Source organism: Gopherus evgoodei, chromosome 6 (genome assembly GCF_007399415.2).
Source record: "Gopherus evgoodei ecotype Sinaloan lineage chromosome 6, rGopEvg1_v1.p, whole genome shotgun sequence".
Lineage (NCBI taxonomy): Eukaryota > Metazoa > Chordata > Testudines > Testudinidae > Gopherus > Gopherus evgoodei.
In genome coordinates this window covers 4,897,082-4,915,928 of record NC_044327.1, presented here as the reverse complement: position 1 = coordinate 4,915,928, position 18,847 = coordinate 4,897,082, and the positions used below count along the sequence as shown (strand labels likewise).

The 18,847-nt window shown below is 46.0% G+C and overlaps 1 protein-coding gene across 5 annotated transcripts in view; it reads right to left on the bottom strand.

Moving 5' to 3' along the window:
• The window catches only part of PSD3 (pleckstrin and Sec7 domain containing 3), a 165,349-nt gene that overhangs the window by 12,000 nt on the left and 134,502 nt on the right, over positions 1 to 18,847 (bottom strand). For all 5 annotated transcript variants that reach the window (XM_030566482.1, XM_030566478.1, XM_030566480.1 and 2 more), the window contains 3 exons: positions 14,556 to 14,713; positions 11,619 to 11,763; positions 8,394 to 8,537 (listed from right to left, as the gene is read on the bottom strand). In XM_030566482.1, coding sequence (XP_030422342.1) covers positions 8,394 to 8,537; positions 11,619 to 11,763; positions 14,556 to 14,713 — 447 coding nt within the window. The remainder of the gene's footprint in view (positions 1 to 8,393; positions 8,538 to 11,618; positions 11,764 to 14,555; positions 14,714 to 18,847) is intronic.

Here is an 18,847-nt window from a genome sequence, read left to right as displayed (position 1 = left end):
TGCATTCTGTGAAATCTGTGACAAGCGTGAAAATAGCCCGGCTTTACATATTAGCACATTAAAAACACCTTCTCTCCCATGTGGTGAAAGTAGGTGTAACCTCAGAGCTATTTACGTAGGCACCTTAGGCAGCTTTCTTCATATCTATTCACTCTGCAGGATTCAATTTTAATTTGAGGTTCTCTCTAAGAGAGAGGACATTATTTGTTATTATCACAGGATAGCTGGTCCCTGTAGATAGACTAAACCCAGCTCCCTGGACCGGAGCCCAATCCAGCCAATTAAAGGAGGGCTGGGCCACACCTGGGCTTGTCAAAAACAGATAGTTAAGGGTTAATGTCTCTTTTACCTGTAAAGGGTTAAGAAGCTCAGTGAATCTGGCTGACACCTGACCAGAGGACCAATAGGGGGACAATATACTTTCAAATCTTGGTGGAGGGAAGTCTTTGTCTGTGCTTTTTGTTTTTTCATTGTTCGCTCTTGGGACTAAGAGGGACCAGACGTACATCCAGGCGCTCCAAATCTTTCTGAATCAGTCTTTCATGTTTCAAAATTGTAAGTAACAGCCAGGCAAGGCAGATTAGTCTTATGTTTGTTTTCTCAACTTGTGAATGTTTCTTTTTGCTCGAAGGATTTTTACCTCTGTTTGCTGTAACTTTGAATCTAAGGCTGGGGGGGGGTCCCTCTGTTCTATATGAATCTGAGTACTCTGTAAAGCATTTTCCATCCTGATTTTACAGAGAAAATTTTTACCTTTTCTTTCTTTAATTAAAAGCTTTCTTTTTAAGAATTTGATTGATTTTCCTTGTTTTAAGATCCAAGGGGATTGAGTCTGAACTCACCAGGGATTGGTGGGGGGAAAGGAAGGGGGATGGTTAATTCCTCCTTGTTTTAAAATCCAAGGAGTTTAAATCTGTGTTCACCAGGGAATTGGTGAAGCCTCTCAAGGCAGCCCAGGGAGGGGAAAGTTGCAAGGGGGGGACAGGGAGTATGCCAGACACTGAATTTCTGGCTGGTGGCAGCGTACCAGATCTAAGCTAGTAATTAAGCTTAGAAGTGTTCACGCAGGTCCCCACATTTGCACTCTAAAGTTCAAAGTGGGGAAAGAAACCTTGACATGGTGAGCAGTGGTGTGGGATTTTTAGGAACCAAAAGCCAGTGGGATTTTTTTTTCTTTCCATTCTAGCTGCTTGGAAAGCAGCCTGAGGGCAGAAGTGTTAAGTTTTTAACAAGGGTCTTTGCTAAGAGGAGGCCTCAAGCTGTGAACAAGCAGACAGCAAAAAGGAATTTACAAGTTGAATTGTTTTCTTTCTTTCTACCTCTCAGGTATAGCTAGTTAGAAAATCTCTGTTAACCAAGCAGCCCTGAGCGGAGTGCATCCCAGGTTTCAGTGAGCTGCAGAGAGGGTGTGGCCAGCACAAGAAAGCAGAAAAATGAGTACCAGTGGAGCAACTAACAAACTAGAAATGGCTAGGCTGGAAGCAACAGAGAAAGACAACGAACATAAGAGATGGACGGAACTAATTAATGCAGAAATAGCCAGGGAAGAAGCGGCCCACAAAAGAGCTATAGAGATGAAAGAAAAAGAGAGGGAGATGAAAGAAAGAGAGAGAGAAAGAGAAGAAAAAGCCAAGAGGCTGACCATCGGAGGGCTTTGGAGCTCCAGAGGGAGGCCCACCAGCAGGCCCTGGAATTAGAAAAGGCTAAGCAGGATGGAACAGCCAACCCTAACAACCCTTCTGCAGGTACCGTTCCCCATCCCAGGAAATTCCCCACCTACAAAGCAGGTGATACTGAGGCCTTCTTAGAAAATTTTGAAAGGACCTGCCATGGGTACAGCATCCCTACAGACCAGTACATGACAGAGCTGAGGCCACAGCCCAGTGGAGCCTTAGCAGAGGTGGTGGCTGAAATGCCTAAGGAACACATGAACGATTATGATCTTTTTCAAACCAAGGCCAGAATCAGAATGGGGCTAACACCCGAGCATGCCCGTCGGTGGTTCAGAGCCCTAAGGTGGAAACCAGATGTGTCATTTACCTGACATGCCTACCACATTGGAAAGAATTGGAATGCCTGGATATCAGGAGCAAATGTTAACTCTCCGGAAGAGCTGTCCTTCCTAATGCAAATGGAATAGTTCTTAGAGGGTGTTCCTGAGGAAATAAAAAGGTACATCCTAGATGGGAAACCCAAAACTGTAACCGAGGCGGGGGAGATTGGAGCCAGATGGGTGGAAGTGGCAGAAAAGAAAAAAACTACTAGCAAGGGGAGCGAATATCAGAAGGGGCAAACCGAAAATAAACCCTATCACCGAGGGCAACCCAAGACCCCACCTACAACCCAGGGAAAGCCCCAGATACCCTATTGTCCCACCTCACCAGTCTCCAGCAACCCACCTCGGCCCAGTGACCAGTCAGCTGGGCAATGTTTTAAATGTAATGAACTGGGACATATAAAGGCCAACTGCCCCAAGAACCCCAACTGAGTACAGTTCATTACACCACCATCATACCAAAGATCCCCAGGCCCAGATGCCTCTCAAATACCCTCGGAGCGAAGGGAAACCTTGAGAGTGGGCGGAAAGAAGGTTATCGCATGGAGAGACACGGGGGCACAAGTGTCAGCTATCCACCAATCCTTAGTGGACCCCAAATTCATCAACCCAGAGGCCCAAGTGACAATTCACTCATTCATGTCAAAATCTGTAAACTTGCCTACAGCTGAACTGCCTGTCCAGTACAAAGGCTGGTCAGGAATGTGAACTTTTGCAGTCTATGACAATTATCCCATCCCCATGCTACTGGGGGAAGATTTGGCCAACCAGGCGAAACTGGCCAAGACGGTGGGGATGGTTACACGCAGCCAAGCCAGGCAAGCTTCTAGATCCATCCCTGCTCCTGAGCCGTCCACAAGGGCCCTGTCTGTGTTACCAGAGACCCAGACACAGGTGGTGGACCCGGGTCCCCTGCTAACGACTGCAACAGCCACAGTGCATCCAGTCCCAGAACCGGAACTGGAAAAGCAACCAGTACCAGAACCGTTGCCAGCACTGACGCCAGTGCTTGCTAACACATCTTCAATCCCAACGCCAGAGGACACCAGCGGGCCTGAACTGGCAGAAGCAGCAGACAACCCTACCCAAGAGGCTCAGCTACAGCCTGAAATATCGCATAGTGCACCAGCGGAGAGCGGTTCACCATCAATGAAAACAACCCCATCACCTACATCGTTTCCAGAGGGACCAAGCCCAAGTCCACAATCTAAGGAGGAACTGGTGTCTCCAGCCTCAAGGGAACAGTTCCAGGCTGAGCAGGAAGCAGATGACAGCCTTCAGAAAGCTTGGGCAGCGGCACAGAGCACCCCACCGCCTCTCAGCTTTTCTAACCGGTTTGTTGTAGAACAAGGACTTTTATACAAGGAGACTCTTTCTGGTGGACACCAGGAAGACTGGCATCCTCAAAAATAGTTGGTAGTTCCAACTAAGTACCGGATAAAGCTCTTAAGCTTAGCCCATGATCATCCCAGTGGCCATTCTGGGCTGAACAGAACCAAAAACAGGTTGGGGAACTCCTTCCACTGGGAGGGGATGGGCAAGGACATTGCTAATTATGTCCGGTCTTGTGAGGTGTGTCAAAGAGTGGGAAAGCCCCAAGACCAGATCAAAGCCCCTCTTCAGCCACTCCCCATAATTGAGGTCCCATTTCAGCGAGTAGCTGTGGATATTCTGGGTCCTTTCTAAAAAAAGGCCCCCCGGGGAAAGTAGTACATACTGATTTTCATGGATTTTGCTACCCGATGGCTGGAAGCAGCAGCTCTAAGCAACACCAGGGCTAAAACTGTGTGCCAGGCCTCAGCAGACATTTCTGCCAGGGTAGGCTGGCCCTCCGACATCCTTACAGATTCAGGAACTAATTTCCTGGCAGGACCACGAAAAATCTGTAGGAAGCTCATGGGGTGAATCACTTGGTTGCTACCTCTTACCACCATCAAACCAATGGCCTGGTGGAAAGGTTTAATGGAACTTTGGGGGCCATGATATGTAAATTCGTCAATGAACACTCCAATGACTGGGACCTAGTGTTGCAGCAGTTGCTTTTTGCCTACAGGGCTGTACCACATCCCAGTTTAGGGTTTTCACCATTCGAACTTGTGTATGGCCACGAGGTTAAGGGGCCATTACAGTTGGTGAAGCAGCAATGGGAGGGGTTTACGCCTTCTCCAGGAACTAACATTCTAGACTTTGTAAGCAACCTACAAAGCACCCTCCAACACTCTTTAGCCCTTGCTAAAGAAAACCTAAAGGATGCTCAGGAAGAGCAAAAGGCCTTGTATGATAAACATACCAGAGAGCGTTCCTTCAAAGTAGGGGACCAGGTTATGGTCTTGAAGGCGCAACAGGCCCATAAGATGGAAGCATCATAGGAAGGGCCATTCACGGTCCAAGAGCACCTAGGAGCTGTTAACTATCTCATAGCATTCCCCACCTCAACCCTAAAGCCTAAAGTGTACCATGTTAATTCTCTCAAGCCCTTTTATTCCAGAGACTTACAGGTTTGTCAGTTTACAGCCCAGGGAGGAGATGACGCTGAGTGGCCTGAAGGTGTCTACTACGAAGGAAAAAATGATGGTGGCGTGGAAGAGGTGAACCTCTCCGCGACACTTGAACGTCTGCAGCGACAGCAGATCAAGGAGCTGTGCACTAGCTTCGCCCCAATGTTCTCAGCCACCCCAGGACGGACTGAATGGGCATACCACTCCATTGACACAGGTAATGCTCACCCAATTAGAACCTCACCCTATCGGGTGTCTCCTCATGCCCAAGCTGCGATAGAACGGGAGATCCAAAGCATGCTACAGATGGGTATAATCTGCCCCTCTAACAGTGCATGGGCATCTCCAGTGGTTCTAGTTCCCAAACCAGATGGGGAAATAGGCTTTTGTGTGGACTACCATAAGCTAAATGCTGTAACTCGTCCCGACAACTATCCAATGCCACGCACCGATGAGCTATTGGAGAAATTGGGATGTGCCCAGTTCATCTCTACAATAGACTTAACCAAGGCTGGCAAGTACCGCTAGATGAACCCGCCAAAGAAAGGTCAGCCTCATCACCCATGCAGGGGTGTCTGAATTTAATGTGCTTCCCTTCGGGCTGCGAAATGCACCAGCCACCTTCCAAAGACTTGTAGATGATCTCCTAGCAGGACTGGGAGAATCTGCAGTTGCCTACCTCGATGATGTGGCCATTTTTTCTGATTCATGGGCAGAACACCTGGAACACTTGGAAAAAGTCTTCGAGCACATCAGGCAGGCAGGACTAACTGTTCAGGCTAAAAAGTGTCAAACAGGCCAAAACAGAGTGACTTACCTTGGACACCAGATGGGTCAAGGAACAATAACTCCCCTACAGGCCAAGGTGGATGCTATCCAAAAATGGCCTGTCCCAAAGTCAAAGAAACAGGTCCAATCCTTCTTAGGCCTGGCCTGATATTACAGGTGATTTGTACCACACTATAGCCAAATTGCTGCCCCACTAACAGACCTGACCAAAAAGACTCAGCCAAATGCAGTTAAGTGGACTGATGAGTGTCAGAAGGCCTTCACCCAGCTTAAGGCAACACTCATGTCTGACCCTGTGCTAAGGGCCCCAGACTTTGACAAACCATTCCTAGTAACCACCAATGCATCTGAGTGTGGTGTAGGAGCAGTTTTAATGCAGAAAGGACCGGATCAAGAATTTCATCCTGTCATGTTTCTCAGCAAGAAACTGTCTGAGAGGGAAAGCCACTGGTCAATCAATGAAAAAGAATGCTACGCCATTGTATATGCCCTGGAAAAGCTACGCCCATACGTTTGGGGATGGCGGTTCCAGCTACAAACCGACCATGCTGCGCTAAAGTGGCTTCATACTGCCAAGGGAAACAACAAAAAACTTCTTTGATGGAGTTTAGCTCTCCAAGATTTTGATTTTGAAATTCCACACATTTCAGCAGCTTCTAACATAGTAGCTCATGCACTATCCCGTGAAAGTTTCCCACAATCAACAGGTTAAAAATTGTCCTTCAAATGTGGAAAATCTCGTAGTTTACACAATTAGTAGTATATGTAAAGGTGCATGTGTTTTATTAATCTGTTTATTCTAAAGTTCTAGGAAGAAATCACCGCCAGTGTGGTTCCACACTGTCTGAGATTTGGGGGGCGTGTCATAAACAGATAGTTAAGGGTTAATGTCTCTTTTACCTGTAAAGGGTTAAGAAGCTCAGTAAACCTGGCTGACACCTGACCAGAGGACCAATAGGGGGACAAGATATTTTCAAATCTTAGCGGAAGGAAGTCTTTGTCTGTGCTTTTTGTTTTTCGTTGTTCGCTCTTGGGACTAAGAGGGACCAGACGTACATCCAGGAGCTCCAAATCTTTCTGAATAAGTCTTTCATGTTTCAAAATTGTAAGTAATAGCCAGGCAAGGCGGATTAGTCTTATGTTTGTTTTCTCAACTTGTGAATGTTTCTGTTTGCTTGAAGGATTTTTACCTCTGTTTGCTGTAACTTTGAATCTAAGGCTAGGGGGGGTCCCCTCTGGTCTATATGAATCTGAGTACCCTGTAAAGCATTTTCCATCCTGATTTTACAGAGAAAATTTTTACCTTTTCTTTCTTTAATTAAAAGCTTTCTTTTTAAGAATCTGATTGATTTTCCTTGTTTTAAGATCCAAGGGGATTGGGTCTGAACTCACCAGGGATTGGTGGGGGGAAAGGAAGGGGGATGGTTAATTCCTCCTTGTTTTAAAATCCAAGGAGTTTAAATCTGTGTTCACCAGGGAATTGGTGAAGCCTCTCAAGGCAGCCCAGGGAGGAGAAAGTTGCGGGGCGCGGGGGGGGGGGGGGAGAGAGTGTGCCAGACACTGAATTTCTGGCTAGTGGCAGCGTACCAGATCTAAGCTAGTAATTAAGCTTAGAAGTGTTCATACAGGTTCCCACATTTGTACTCTAAAGTTCAAAGTGGGGAAAGAAGCCTTGACAGGGCCTATAAAGGGCTGCTCACAGGCAGCTGGAGAGGGAGGGATGAGACAGGCAGAACCCCAGAGGGGAGGTCACACTGGAGTGGAGCCAGTGCCTGCGGTGGGTCCCAGGAGCAAAGGGCTGGGGGCTCAGGGGAGCAGCCCTGCGACTGCTGCTCCAGGAGGGAAGCAGAGCTGGCCGAGGCTAGGAAGCTTGCAGGAGCTGGAGGGCCTGAGACCCCTTGAAGGAGTGGCCCTGAAGCCTGTCACTGAGGATTGAGTTAAGACTGTGTTCTGCTTGTCTGATAACCTCTGTTGTGCAAATAAACCTCCTTGAAGAGCCCAAGGCATGGTTTGGAGACAGGGAGAAGCGACAGCCCTAGTGACGGTTATCTAAACATGTAGTGGGCTGCTGGTGATGTGTACGATGCACATGGCCACTTGTTTCCATGCCTCACTGCTAAAACTTGCTAAATATAAACAGGCACAGAAAGAGAACAATATAAACTCCCCAAGCTAGAAACAGACAGGGGCAGGATTCTCATGCCTGCAGTCTAACTTTCAACATCATATTCCATTACCTGTATTTTATCCTCTTCCCTCTCTGCTTTACCTGTTAGTCAGCTGTGCACAGTGCCAAGAGTTCTGATGGTGCAGTGGGTCCATGTGCACTGAGGGGCCAATACTAAGGTTAGAATGGCTGTTTCTCCTCTGAATATACAAATGATTGATTATTACCATTATTTATATTACAGCACCATCTAGAGGTCCCAGCTAAGATTGGGGCCCCATTGAACTAGGTACTCTGCCTGCCCATGGGGGCTGGTAAACTAAAGAGACAGGAAAGACAAAGGGAGAAACGAAACATTATTATTCCTCATTTTACAGAGGGGGGACTGAGGTACAGAGAGGCTAAGTGACTTGCCCACGGTCACACAGGAAGTCTGTGTCAGAGGCAGGAACTGAATTCCAATCTCTTGAGACCCTCCTGCCCGATGAGGTAACAGGCGACTGCAGTCAAAACTCTCAAACTGTGTCAAATGTTTGTGTTATTTGTATCTGCAGGCGCAGGGGAAGCTGAGAGTATAATGACCACCTTGCACAGTTTTCATCATATTTGACATACTGACTGCTTGCCTAAGTCTAAGCTTTGACTTATCTTAAGTGTTAAGGAGAGGTAATGAGGTAGGGAGAGTTTTGCAGATGTTTACTAGTAACAAAAAACAAAAAGCGCCCATTTGCACCATTGATACTAATACTATCTTTATTGCTTTAGTAAATACTACAGTATTGTTATTCCTTCTCTTAGTTCTATGAGGAGTTCTGTAATTTCCAGAGCTTTTCTCCAAAGCAGATGCCAAGCCAATGTATTTAGTGCTGTATCCCATACATACCTCAAACTCCAGATAGTGGTCTTTCAGTTTGTAGTCATCTACTTCCTTGCCTTTAAGTTTCTTGTCCGGTGGGTAGGAACGATGCTCGGCTAGCTCGGAAGAGATTTGCTTCAGCTTAGCTTCATGTGATTTCAGCTGTTCATCCTTCAGAAACATATTAGTCATGTAAGTGTCAGAGGCTCAAAGATTCAGTAAGTAAAAAGAAGAAAAAGACCCGCTCGTACGCTAGACAGCAACTTCTGGCAAGTGGCGTTTTTTAAACATTTCATTTTATTTATATGCTAAATTCCTAGGGCTAGATCTTCAAGAGCTTGGCTCCCAGCAGCTTCCTTGTAGGCTCCAGAAGAAATGGCCAGACTTTTTAAGGTACGCAGAACCCAGCACCTCCCCAAGCGAGAATCTACCACTCCTGCCCCAGGTAGGGTGACCAGATGTCCTGATTTTATAGGGACAGTCCCGATTTTCAGGTCTTTTTCTTATATAGGCTCCTATTACCCCCCAACCCCGTCCTAATTTTTCACATTTGCTGTCTGGTCACCCTACCCCCAGGTGAGAACAATGGGAGTTGCCAGCTGTGGAGCACTGCTGAAAATCCGGCCCTTCCACTTTACTAACCCCCGGGCCAAATTCAGCCACGTCAATGATGTTGTGTGGGGTACAAGAAAGAACAGAGGTTGGCCCCACACTTAAGGTCATTGCAGTTTGGAAGCAACTCTTGTGGCAACAGGATTGGTACAATTGTCAGACCCCTCCCTTCTGTCATTCTGCCAGTATGTGTTTTCCAGTCTGTAGCAGCCAGTGGGTCAGAGCTATGCAAGGCACAGGCTCTCCTGGGAGGAGGATATTCTGTCCTCTCCCAAAGGCTTATTTCCTTTTGTTAAACTTTACTCCATTGTGCAGTTGGAGGTCTTGCTATTTTCTTTCTTTCTTTCTTTCTACGCCATTTCCTTTGCCACAATCATCCCAAACCCACTCACCCCCTCCAGTCCATCTGGGCAGAGAATGTCACTCTTCTGCAACCCCCTTCAAAGCATACACTCCTTAGGTCCTGCATGCCCTGCAGCCTGTTTCTGACAGTAGCCAACGCTAGATGCACCAGAGGAAAGTGCAAGGACCCTGCAGAGGGAGACATCAGATCTCATCCTGATCTCTAACAGATTGGCCTAAGCCCTGAAGCACGAGGTTTGATATCCCTTCCAAAAATGTTTACTATTCATTATAACAGCTTAGGATATTCTTGATATCTATGTACGTCTCCAATCGTTTTTTTGATCTAGCTAAATTCTTGGCCTCAACAACTTCCAGTAGCAGTGAGTTTCTGAGTCTAACTACACATGTGGAAAAAGCACTGCCTTTTATTGATTTGAATCTGCCACCTTTTAGTTTCACTGAACATTTCCTTGTTCAGGTGTTATGAGACAGGGAGAACAGAAGCTCTTCATCTACCTTCTGTAGATCATTCATTATATAAGTTTATTACATCCCTGTTACCAGCCAACTATAGGATGTAGACACTGGAGGTGAACTTGGTGAAATTATTTAGTACAATTAATTTTGTCTTGTCTCCTTATCTCCTATTTCTGTCAGGGTCTGACCCTGCTGCCACTGATATCAATGAAAATGACTACATTGATTTTACTCTGAGCAGGTGCAGGTCCTTTGTAGTTAGTGCTGTAGTGGTCTTCTTGATTCAGCTCACAAACTCTAACATGAAGACCAGAAAGAGTTGATAATTCATATTTCATCCTCTGCAGAATGACACACAGCCTGCTTACAACCTCTCCAGCTTGCAGATAAAAGCAGACAGGTTTTAGCTTGTCTTTGAATTTATCTGCTTTGAAAAATTTAACAGTCTTTTGCCGTTAAGCTCAAACAACTTCCGTTATTCTGCTTCTCATATCACCCTTTTACCAGTACGCAAACCACAGGGGTTTGTTGTTTTTTTGTTATTCCTGATAAAATGGAAACAATTAAGCTAGGAAACTGTGTGCTAAATGGAATGATATCTCAGTGCAGTGATCGGTGAAAGGATGTTTTTGATGGCTGTGGGCGAAATATTGAAACCTCAAGCCATGGCGGAGCTGCAGTGAAAAAATGGCAAACAAGACACTAGTTTGTATTAACAGAAGGTGAAAACCCAGAACAAGACAAGTACTATTACTCCTGTTTAAGGCACTTGTTAGACCTCCACAAAAACACAGCTAGAAGTGCTAATCTCCAGGCCACTGGACAAGTGATATTGTCAGAAAGTGGCTTTGAATAATCTAGGTTATGAGGAAAGGCTCTGAGAGCTAAGAAATCCTGAAGGCTAGTCAGTAAATGGCAATGATGGCATAAAGCCTTTCAAATTTAGGAAAAGGAGTAATGAAGTTCAGAGAGATTTCTTTCACAATGCTAGCAGTAGATAAAATACTCAAGATTGCTTCATTCCTAAGATTAGATTCTACCCTCTGCTGCTGTGGTGCAAAGGGAACACAGAGGAGACTCGCTAATCCTACAGGGCATTCTGCCACTGGCGGAGAATCTGCGGCGGGCCAAGAGCCAGCCTAGCTAGCTGCATGTCAATCACCCTCACAGCCTCCACAGATGTTCTACAGCGTGTACAGTTTAGAGCAGTCCTGAAGGTGCAGTCCTGAAGGTACTCTAAAGTGACACTGGAATATGAACCGGCCCCTGGCTGGCCCCAGGATCAATAAGCCAGGAAGGTGGCTTATGGCCCACTTTTCTCACCCAACTAAGCCCAAAGAATAATAAATGCATGGGATAAAATTTCAGGGAAGCCCGTGGGCACAAGGAAAATACCTAAATTCAAGAAACACCTACAGTTCGTTTCAGGAGGAGGAGACTGAAGGTTCTCAATTAAATTAAATCTTACAGGGTTGAGGAGTATAGGCATACTGTGCTCTGGTGCCTGAAATGTCTTACATTCTTAGCCACACCCAGGAGGCAAGGACTTTCTATCTGATGTGTAAATGAGCCTAAAACACATTACATCAAGTCTCCATCCCCTCTCACCATTAACTCTGCAAATATTTCTGGTCCTAGGAAGCAAGTAGAGATAAACTCCTTTAGATGAAGGTGTTAGCAAGATTGTTTGCACAGGAGCTTTACTACTGATAGCAATAAAATAACATAGCTTCAAGGCTGCAGAAGAACCTTCCAAGCTCATCTCCGGCCAAAGGACTCTCCAGCCCAGGAGATATGCTTATTATAATAACAGCTCACCTGAGATAACTTTGTTGTGGTGGCCGGTAGAAGCGGACGACTGAACTTCTTCTGAGAGCCAATAGCAGCTGGAAACGGTGGAGCAGAAAATATAGCTGCCACACAATTGATTTTGTTGATCCATGCCTGCATTTCTTCTGGGCTCCTGTGGAAGAAAGACGGAGAGCAATCAGGATATTGGTGGACTCAGTGTCTCTTCCTTCTTCCTCCTTGCTGTCAGCTTCATCATCATAGGGACATCTGAACTGCCATCTAGTGCAGTGTCCTACCTCCAGTAGTGGCTAGTGTCAGAAGTCCCAGAGGGTGGCATACAGAGGAAGTTTCTTCCTAACCACTTCAGTTAGAGGTTGGCTTATGTCTGGAAACATCCATTTTGATGGCAGCCAAAATGCTCTCAACCCTTAATTTGCACATTTCTTCTTTCCATCTTCAGTGGCTTCACTGAACCACAAACAGCCACACCATTAGCTTGACTGCTAATAACTTCCCTTCCAGAATCAAATACTGAGCCACAGAATACACAAGCAGTGAGTACTTCCCTATTAAATTTAACAAAGGGAATGGCCCTTGCCCAAGCTTCTGGCTTTCCCTACCCAAGACACAAAATCCTGCCTTTGACCTCACTTTTCCAATCCCTCTCCCCTACTTCTTACTGCAGATGGGTATTAATAACACAATTCTTTCTGCACTTCTCAACCAACCAGCCTCTGTAAAACACAGAGTTTACTGCCGTGCCAGGCCCCACAGCAAAGAACTCCAAGACCTTCAATTAAATCTATTGCATGCTATTAAAAATTGCCTGGGCAGTGCCACTGATTGAGGAATTCATGACCCTGGTGATGTAGGGAGGGGCCAAGCAAAGCACATTGAATAGTAAAAAGTTGGAGTCAGAGAAAATAATGCGTATGCAAGTCAAATGTCTCTCTCTTCCAACTATCGTCCTGATCCTGCAAAGACTTTCATGCATGCTTAACTTTAGGCACCATGACTGAAGTCACACTGCATAAAGACAAGCTTAAATCTTTGCCAGATACAGATGGAAAGGTATGAAAATCATCCTCAAAAGGACATAACCACTATCAAACTAGGACTCTTGGTGGGAACCTACAGGTACAGTAATCAACACAAAGAGATACACTAGAGCTCATCTAGTGCTTCCAGCCACACCTTGCAGCTTTTCCTACCTAGCAGCCCCTTTCAAACTTTAATTCAAGTGCATTCTTGGGGCTCGTCTGCACAATGCTGCAGTGCAAACGAGGGCTGCGTGATTTCTAGGGAGCTCTACCTGTCCTGTGTAGACCCTGCTGGCAGGATCCACAAGTCACGTAGTGCATGTTAACATAGTTCTGTTTGAAATGGGACTATATCAGCACGAACTTTTAGAGTGCGCCAGCAGAGTCTACACGTGGCAGGCAAAGAGCAACACAGTAGAGTACTTTAGATATCACACACCCCTAGGTCGACTGCAGCACGACATAGTCAAGCCTTCAGTATGTGGTTACTGTCCAGCAAGCTGTGGGATCATTACTGGGATTAAATTTCTGTATCATATCGTGGTTCAGCAGGAACATACTGTGGACGGCTGCAAAAGGGCTGAGACTACACAAACAAATCAAATCAAAATCATTTAGATATTCAATGCTGAGTGCTACAAGTGGCAGGTAAATTGCTAAGAAGGGCATGCAAATTCAAAGCCAGAATGCTCTACTGTATTTCCTGCCTTCATTACTTGTGATTCAGCTGAGATCCTCTAGTCCAGTGGTTTTCAAACTTTTCTCCTGGCGACCCAGTTGAAGAAAATTGTTGATGTTCGTGACCCAACGGAACTGAGGATGAGGGGTCTGGGGTGTGGGAGGGGCTCAGGGCTGGGGCAGATGGTTGGGATGCAGGGGTGAGGGCTGCGGTGTGGGGCTGGGAATGAGAGGTTCAGGGTGTGTGTGGGGGGGCCCTGGGCTGCAAACCAGCCAATGGAAGTGTCGAGACGGTGCTTGGGGTAGGGGCAGCGTATGGCGCCGTGTGTTTCTCTCCCCCCGCCCCCGCCTAGGGGCGCAGCACCTTATCAGAACAGGTAGGGACTAGCCTGCCTTAGCCAGGCAGCACCATCAATGGGACTTTTTAATGGCCTGGTCAGCGGTGTTAACCCAAAGCTGCCATGACCCAGTGCCTTCCATTCCGCGACCCAGTACTGAAAACCACTGCTCTAGGCTATAAAATCCATTAGACCACCTATGGACTGGCTGATGTTCTATTTCGCTGCATATTGTAAGGCCCTGAGCATGTATGCTGATTCTTGCAGGCTGACTCCTGGGCCCTCATGAAGCTTCGCTGGCCTGCTGGGGACTCTGTGGGGTGCAGCAGTCTGCCCACGCAGATCTCACAGGCAGATCGGGGCTCAAGCAGAAAATTTTTTTTTTAAGGCCAGAATGGACCCTAAAATAATCTAATATGACCTCCTGTCTAACACAGGCCATAGAATTTCATCCATTTACTCCTGAACTGAGCCTAGTAACTTGTGTTTGACTAACATACACCTTCCAGAGATCAACAGTTGGAGAATCCATGACTGCCTTCCCTTGGCAGTTTGCTCCAAGGGTTACTCACCCTTGCTGCTACACATTTGTGCTAATTTCGCATTTGAAGTTAATCTGGCTTTCACTGCCAGCCATTGCTTCTCATGTCTTTCTCAGCTAGAGTAAGCAGCCCTTCAGTACTTGGTCTTTTCTCCCCATGAAGATACTCTCACATCACAATCAAGTCACTTCTTAATCACCTTTTTGATAAACTAAACAGACTGATCTCCCACTTAACCCTTCAAGTCATGAACTTACCCCTACCTTCCTGCACCCCTAGAGGGTACAATCATCCCTCTCTCCTCCCAATCCTTTTCTGCAAACAAACAAAACAGCCCTAGAAAAACTCTGAGTGAACGGAACATACTGGGCTTGGAAAAGCAGGACTCTCCAGTCAGCTGTTTTGAGCTTTAGGACGTTGGGCCTCTTCTCATAGTCTGTTGCCTTTGATGCCAATGCATGGTGCACGCTAACTGCATTTTTCAGATCCTCCTCAGATAAAGCCTTTTCTGGTTTATATTCATCCTACAGTAATTAAAATGAAAAGACGGCAGAAGTTATTTCAGGTTGTTCATCTCTTCCTTTAACCTAACAAAGGCAATACAGTCATGTTCCATAAAGTGCCATCAACAGTGATTATAAAAATATCAATTTAACCTAATCTGTCTGTCGGAGTCACTGGGCAACGCTCTGGAACTGCTCCCCACCAAGCCAGTCAGGACTTTGGGGAGCCTCCTCTCCCTTGGAGCAGACTTGTTCAGGGCGAGAAGCTCACACGGCTTCACCTCCTGGGTCTCTCCTTGGAGCATTCAGCATCCTCTGCCCCTCCGTGTGCTTCCCACAGCGAGCCCGCCCCGGCTTCTACCGGCCACCACAACAAAGTTATCTCAGGTGAGCTGTCAATTAAAAACCCAGCATTCTAAATACAATCTGAGACCCAACAGTGTTGTAAAGTGAAGCTGCAAAGACACTAATCAACTAAGCATTGTGCATACTTGTGCAATAACATGTGAAGGTGGCACAGCCAGCCAAAAATAGGGCATTCCAGAGGCACGTCAAGGGACAAGTCACCTCCTGGCAATGCTGCACTGGTGTAAATTTACACAAAGTTGCTTAAAGAGAATTTGCAAATTGCAGTTAACCTCTATCCATCCCTAACCTATGACCACATGATGTTGATCAATCTTGATGTTAGATATGCCTCATTAGGACTCCTGGTGCTGAGCAGGGTGGAGCGTCGCTGCCACTTATTGGGGATATAATGTTTCAGGGGGAAGAATAAGCTCTGGCCATGGGTGATCTGTTTCCGTGATTATTAAACACTACTGGGCAGAGATCTAGTAGGCAGACCTGCTCTAGGAATAACAACGCAGGGGGCAGCAATGCTTTAAACAGAGGCCCCACTAAGGGAACTGACTCATCTGAGTGCCTCGCATGAGATCAAATCCTTAGCTGGCGTAAATCAGGGTAACTCCATGGAGTCAGCCAACAGAGCACAAGTAAACCTGAGTGGGAATTCTAAGGATATACAGGCCACTCTGCAGTCAGAGCTAATTAATAAAGTTGCTGCCAAGCCTGGAATTAGGGTTTCCTCGACTCATCACCTTGGCTAGTTCAGTGTCTACACAAATTAAACCGTTGACTTGCTGAGTTAGGGTTTCCATCAGGATTCCCCCAGGTGGTTCACGCAGCAGGACACAGCCTGCACTCGATCTTCAGACTGGGGGTGCAGTAAGCACACCGCTCTCATGGGCTGATCATCACTGACCCCCAAGTGCAAAACAGAGCTTTCCGTCCCCCCACCAGGGTCATGGAGTGACTGTACTGGTTTGTCCACAGAGACTCTGCTTATCCAGGTGGTTTTCTCAGACACATGACCCATGCACTGGTGGGTCTGGTAGCTCATTATCACCATTTGCTGTCCAAAACCAATGCACTGGCCTGTAGACCTCTCCCTGCCTGTCATTTGCAAGAGTCACTGTGGTTCTTTTATGACCTGCAATGGAGAAAACAAGAGGGTAGGAGACTGGAGCAAAAGAACCCTTCTGAATCTAATCAAATGTGGCGTAAGGCACGCGCATGGTCCCACAGCAAGAAGGAAAGATGGAGATTGGCAATGCTTCATGGAAAAATGCAAGCTAGGATAAACCTCAAGCCTGCAGTGATCTGGCTCCAAAACCATCACCGAATGTCAATGATCTGGTGAGCTACTGCCCTGTCTTACACTTCCCCCTCTTCTTGGGAGGGGAAGATGACGATGGCAAGTCAACTCCAGCAGTATCTGACTCTGTTCAGTATCCCCCTCCCAATGAGGCTTCACACCTGGACAGGCATGGAGACAGAAGGATTCTTTTTTATCTACAGACCGAAGTCAAACACCCATGCAAACCCTACTAGGTCAACTGGCAGCGTACAATATCACTGATTTTGAGCCTCTGTTAACTTCCCTGAAAGCCCTGGGAAGGGAACTGTGGAATCTCTTAAAGTAATTTTATTTTGTTACTCTCAGACAAAGCCTAGAGAGGCTTGTGATCAGCAATCAAACTTCCCCCACAAAGGCCCTCAGTCCTGTAGAACTGATACAGGATGCTGAGACTTGGACTGAAGGACTCCAGTAGTTGGAGAACACCAGGCTACACATCTCCTTTAAACATGCATAACAAAATTCTCCTGCAGTTCCAGCGTCTGAATCGAAGTCAGCTGGCTCAAGCCCAAACCCAGTTACAGTAAGGCAGCATGACAGAAGAATCTGGCAGAAGCTTTGGCCTCACTATCAGCTGAAGTCATCTTTTAATGCAGTGTTCAGTCTCAGCATCCTACTGAACTCAGCTTTCCTTGGATTTCCAGGTAGCCAGCCAGAATTGCCTTTTCCATTTTCAGCTGACTCACAGGCTGTGCCTTCCTTAATCCATTTTTAGTGAACCCCAGCGTGACATTTTGCTTGTTACCAACTATTTTACAATGGGTGGACACCTTCACTGACTATGCAAGATCACTATACAATTCTTTTCTTCAGAGGATCTTGTACATGTCCAGCTGCTGAATCTTAGGTCTGGGCTCTGTCCTTATGTCTTTTTTTATCTTGTGTCAATTCCCTCTCCTGTCTAGTTGAAGAAAAGGGTCTGAGCAAATTTACACACAGAATATCCTAAAGCCCATAGCATTATAAAGATACTAGTTTTGTGATATTACACTGTATCGCGGCAAACAAAACCCAATCCAAACAAACCGGTATGGCCTGCTTTACTACACAATTTGTCAAGAAACCGTTTTTTATTGCATGAAAGTCGGCCCAAGCTCAGTCTTCTACACACACATCCCATTTCAGCTCAGGCTAATGACGAGACATTGTGACAGTCTCCTGTTCCGCTGATTTCCTGTCACATTAGAACGACAGTGGGCAGGAAATTGACCTGGGGGTTCCATGCACACCAGACATTAAAGCTTGTCAAATTTCTGATCTTATATAATCTTGGACAGAGGTATTTAGTTGGCTCATTGCAAGTGTTTCAGCTAAGCCCCTCTAGCAGTCTGGCTGCTCATTGATTCAGAAAGCATCTTCTTCAAATCACTCATTTAATAATGGAACAATAGGCAACACAGCAGTTAGCACTGGCCCCATTCCACTGAATATGTGGCCATAGGCTTTGATTCTGCTGATGCTTATACAAGTGTAAACTTGGAGTTACCATCCCTTAAATATCACCTTAGATAGGTGTCTTTAAAAAGAAACACGGATAGGAAATCATGAGAGAGCAGAATCAGGTCCATACTGCCCTTTGGAAGATGATATATCTACTATTTATTATTACAGTAGCATCTAGAGGTCACTGCTGAGATTGGGACTCCATTGCGCTAGGTGCTGTACAGAGACAGAGTGCCCTTGCAGCAAACAGCTCACCATCTCGACTGATAAAATGTGGGAGGGCAAAGAAAGGCACAGAGAAGGACATGACTTGTCCCAGATCATACAGTCGCTCAGTGGCAGCGTAATGCAATTCTCAGAATAGTTTCCATGGAAGCCAAGGTAGCTAGAGTTCTTCTGGAAGTTAGGATAATTGCGTATCATTTAGGCTTTGTGTATACTAGCACTTTCGTCGGCAAAACTTTTGTTGGTCGGGGTGTGAAAAAAAAACACCCCTGACTGACATAAGTTTCACTGACAAAAGCACTGGTGTGGACTGTCCACAGAGCAGCTCCACGGGAGATCTTACAGCCGCGCAGCTACAGCGGTATACAGCTGTGCTGTTTTAAGGTCCATAGTGTAAACCCAGCCTTTGTGCTGAAAACCACAGTTCTGTAGCTTTCACTACAATGAAGCATGCCAGACTGCAAAAACCCTGTTTTTTCCTGAAACAATGAACTTCCGGTCTGAGATTTTCCATGCTTCGTTTCTCCCTAAAGTAAATTTTGTACTTCTGACAAAAGCTTTGACTGGAAAATGTCGAAACAAAGTTTTGACTTTCTTGTTTCCTTTTGATATGGTAAAACCATTTTGTTTCCAGTTGATCATTTAGTTTGGTCTTTTATATTTAATATTTCAACACTATGTAAAGTCAAACAATTAGATGGTTCCAAACTGAATTTTTGTTCACTGCAGGAAATTTCATAATAAAATAATAACAATAATAAAATCCCCACCCTATTCCTGGCCAGTTC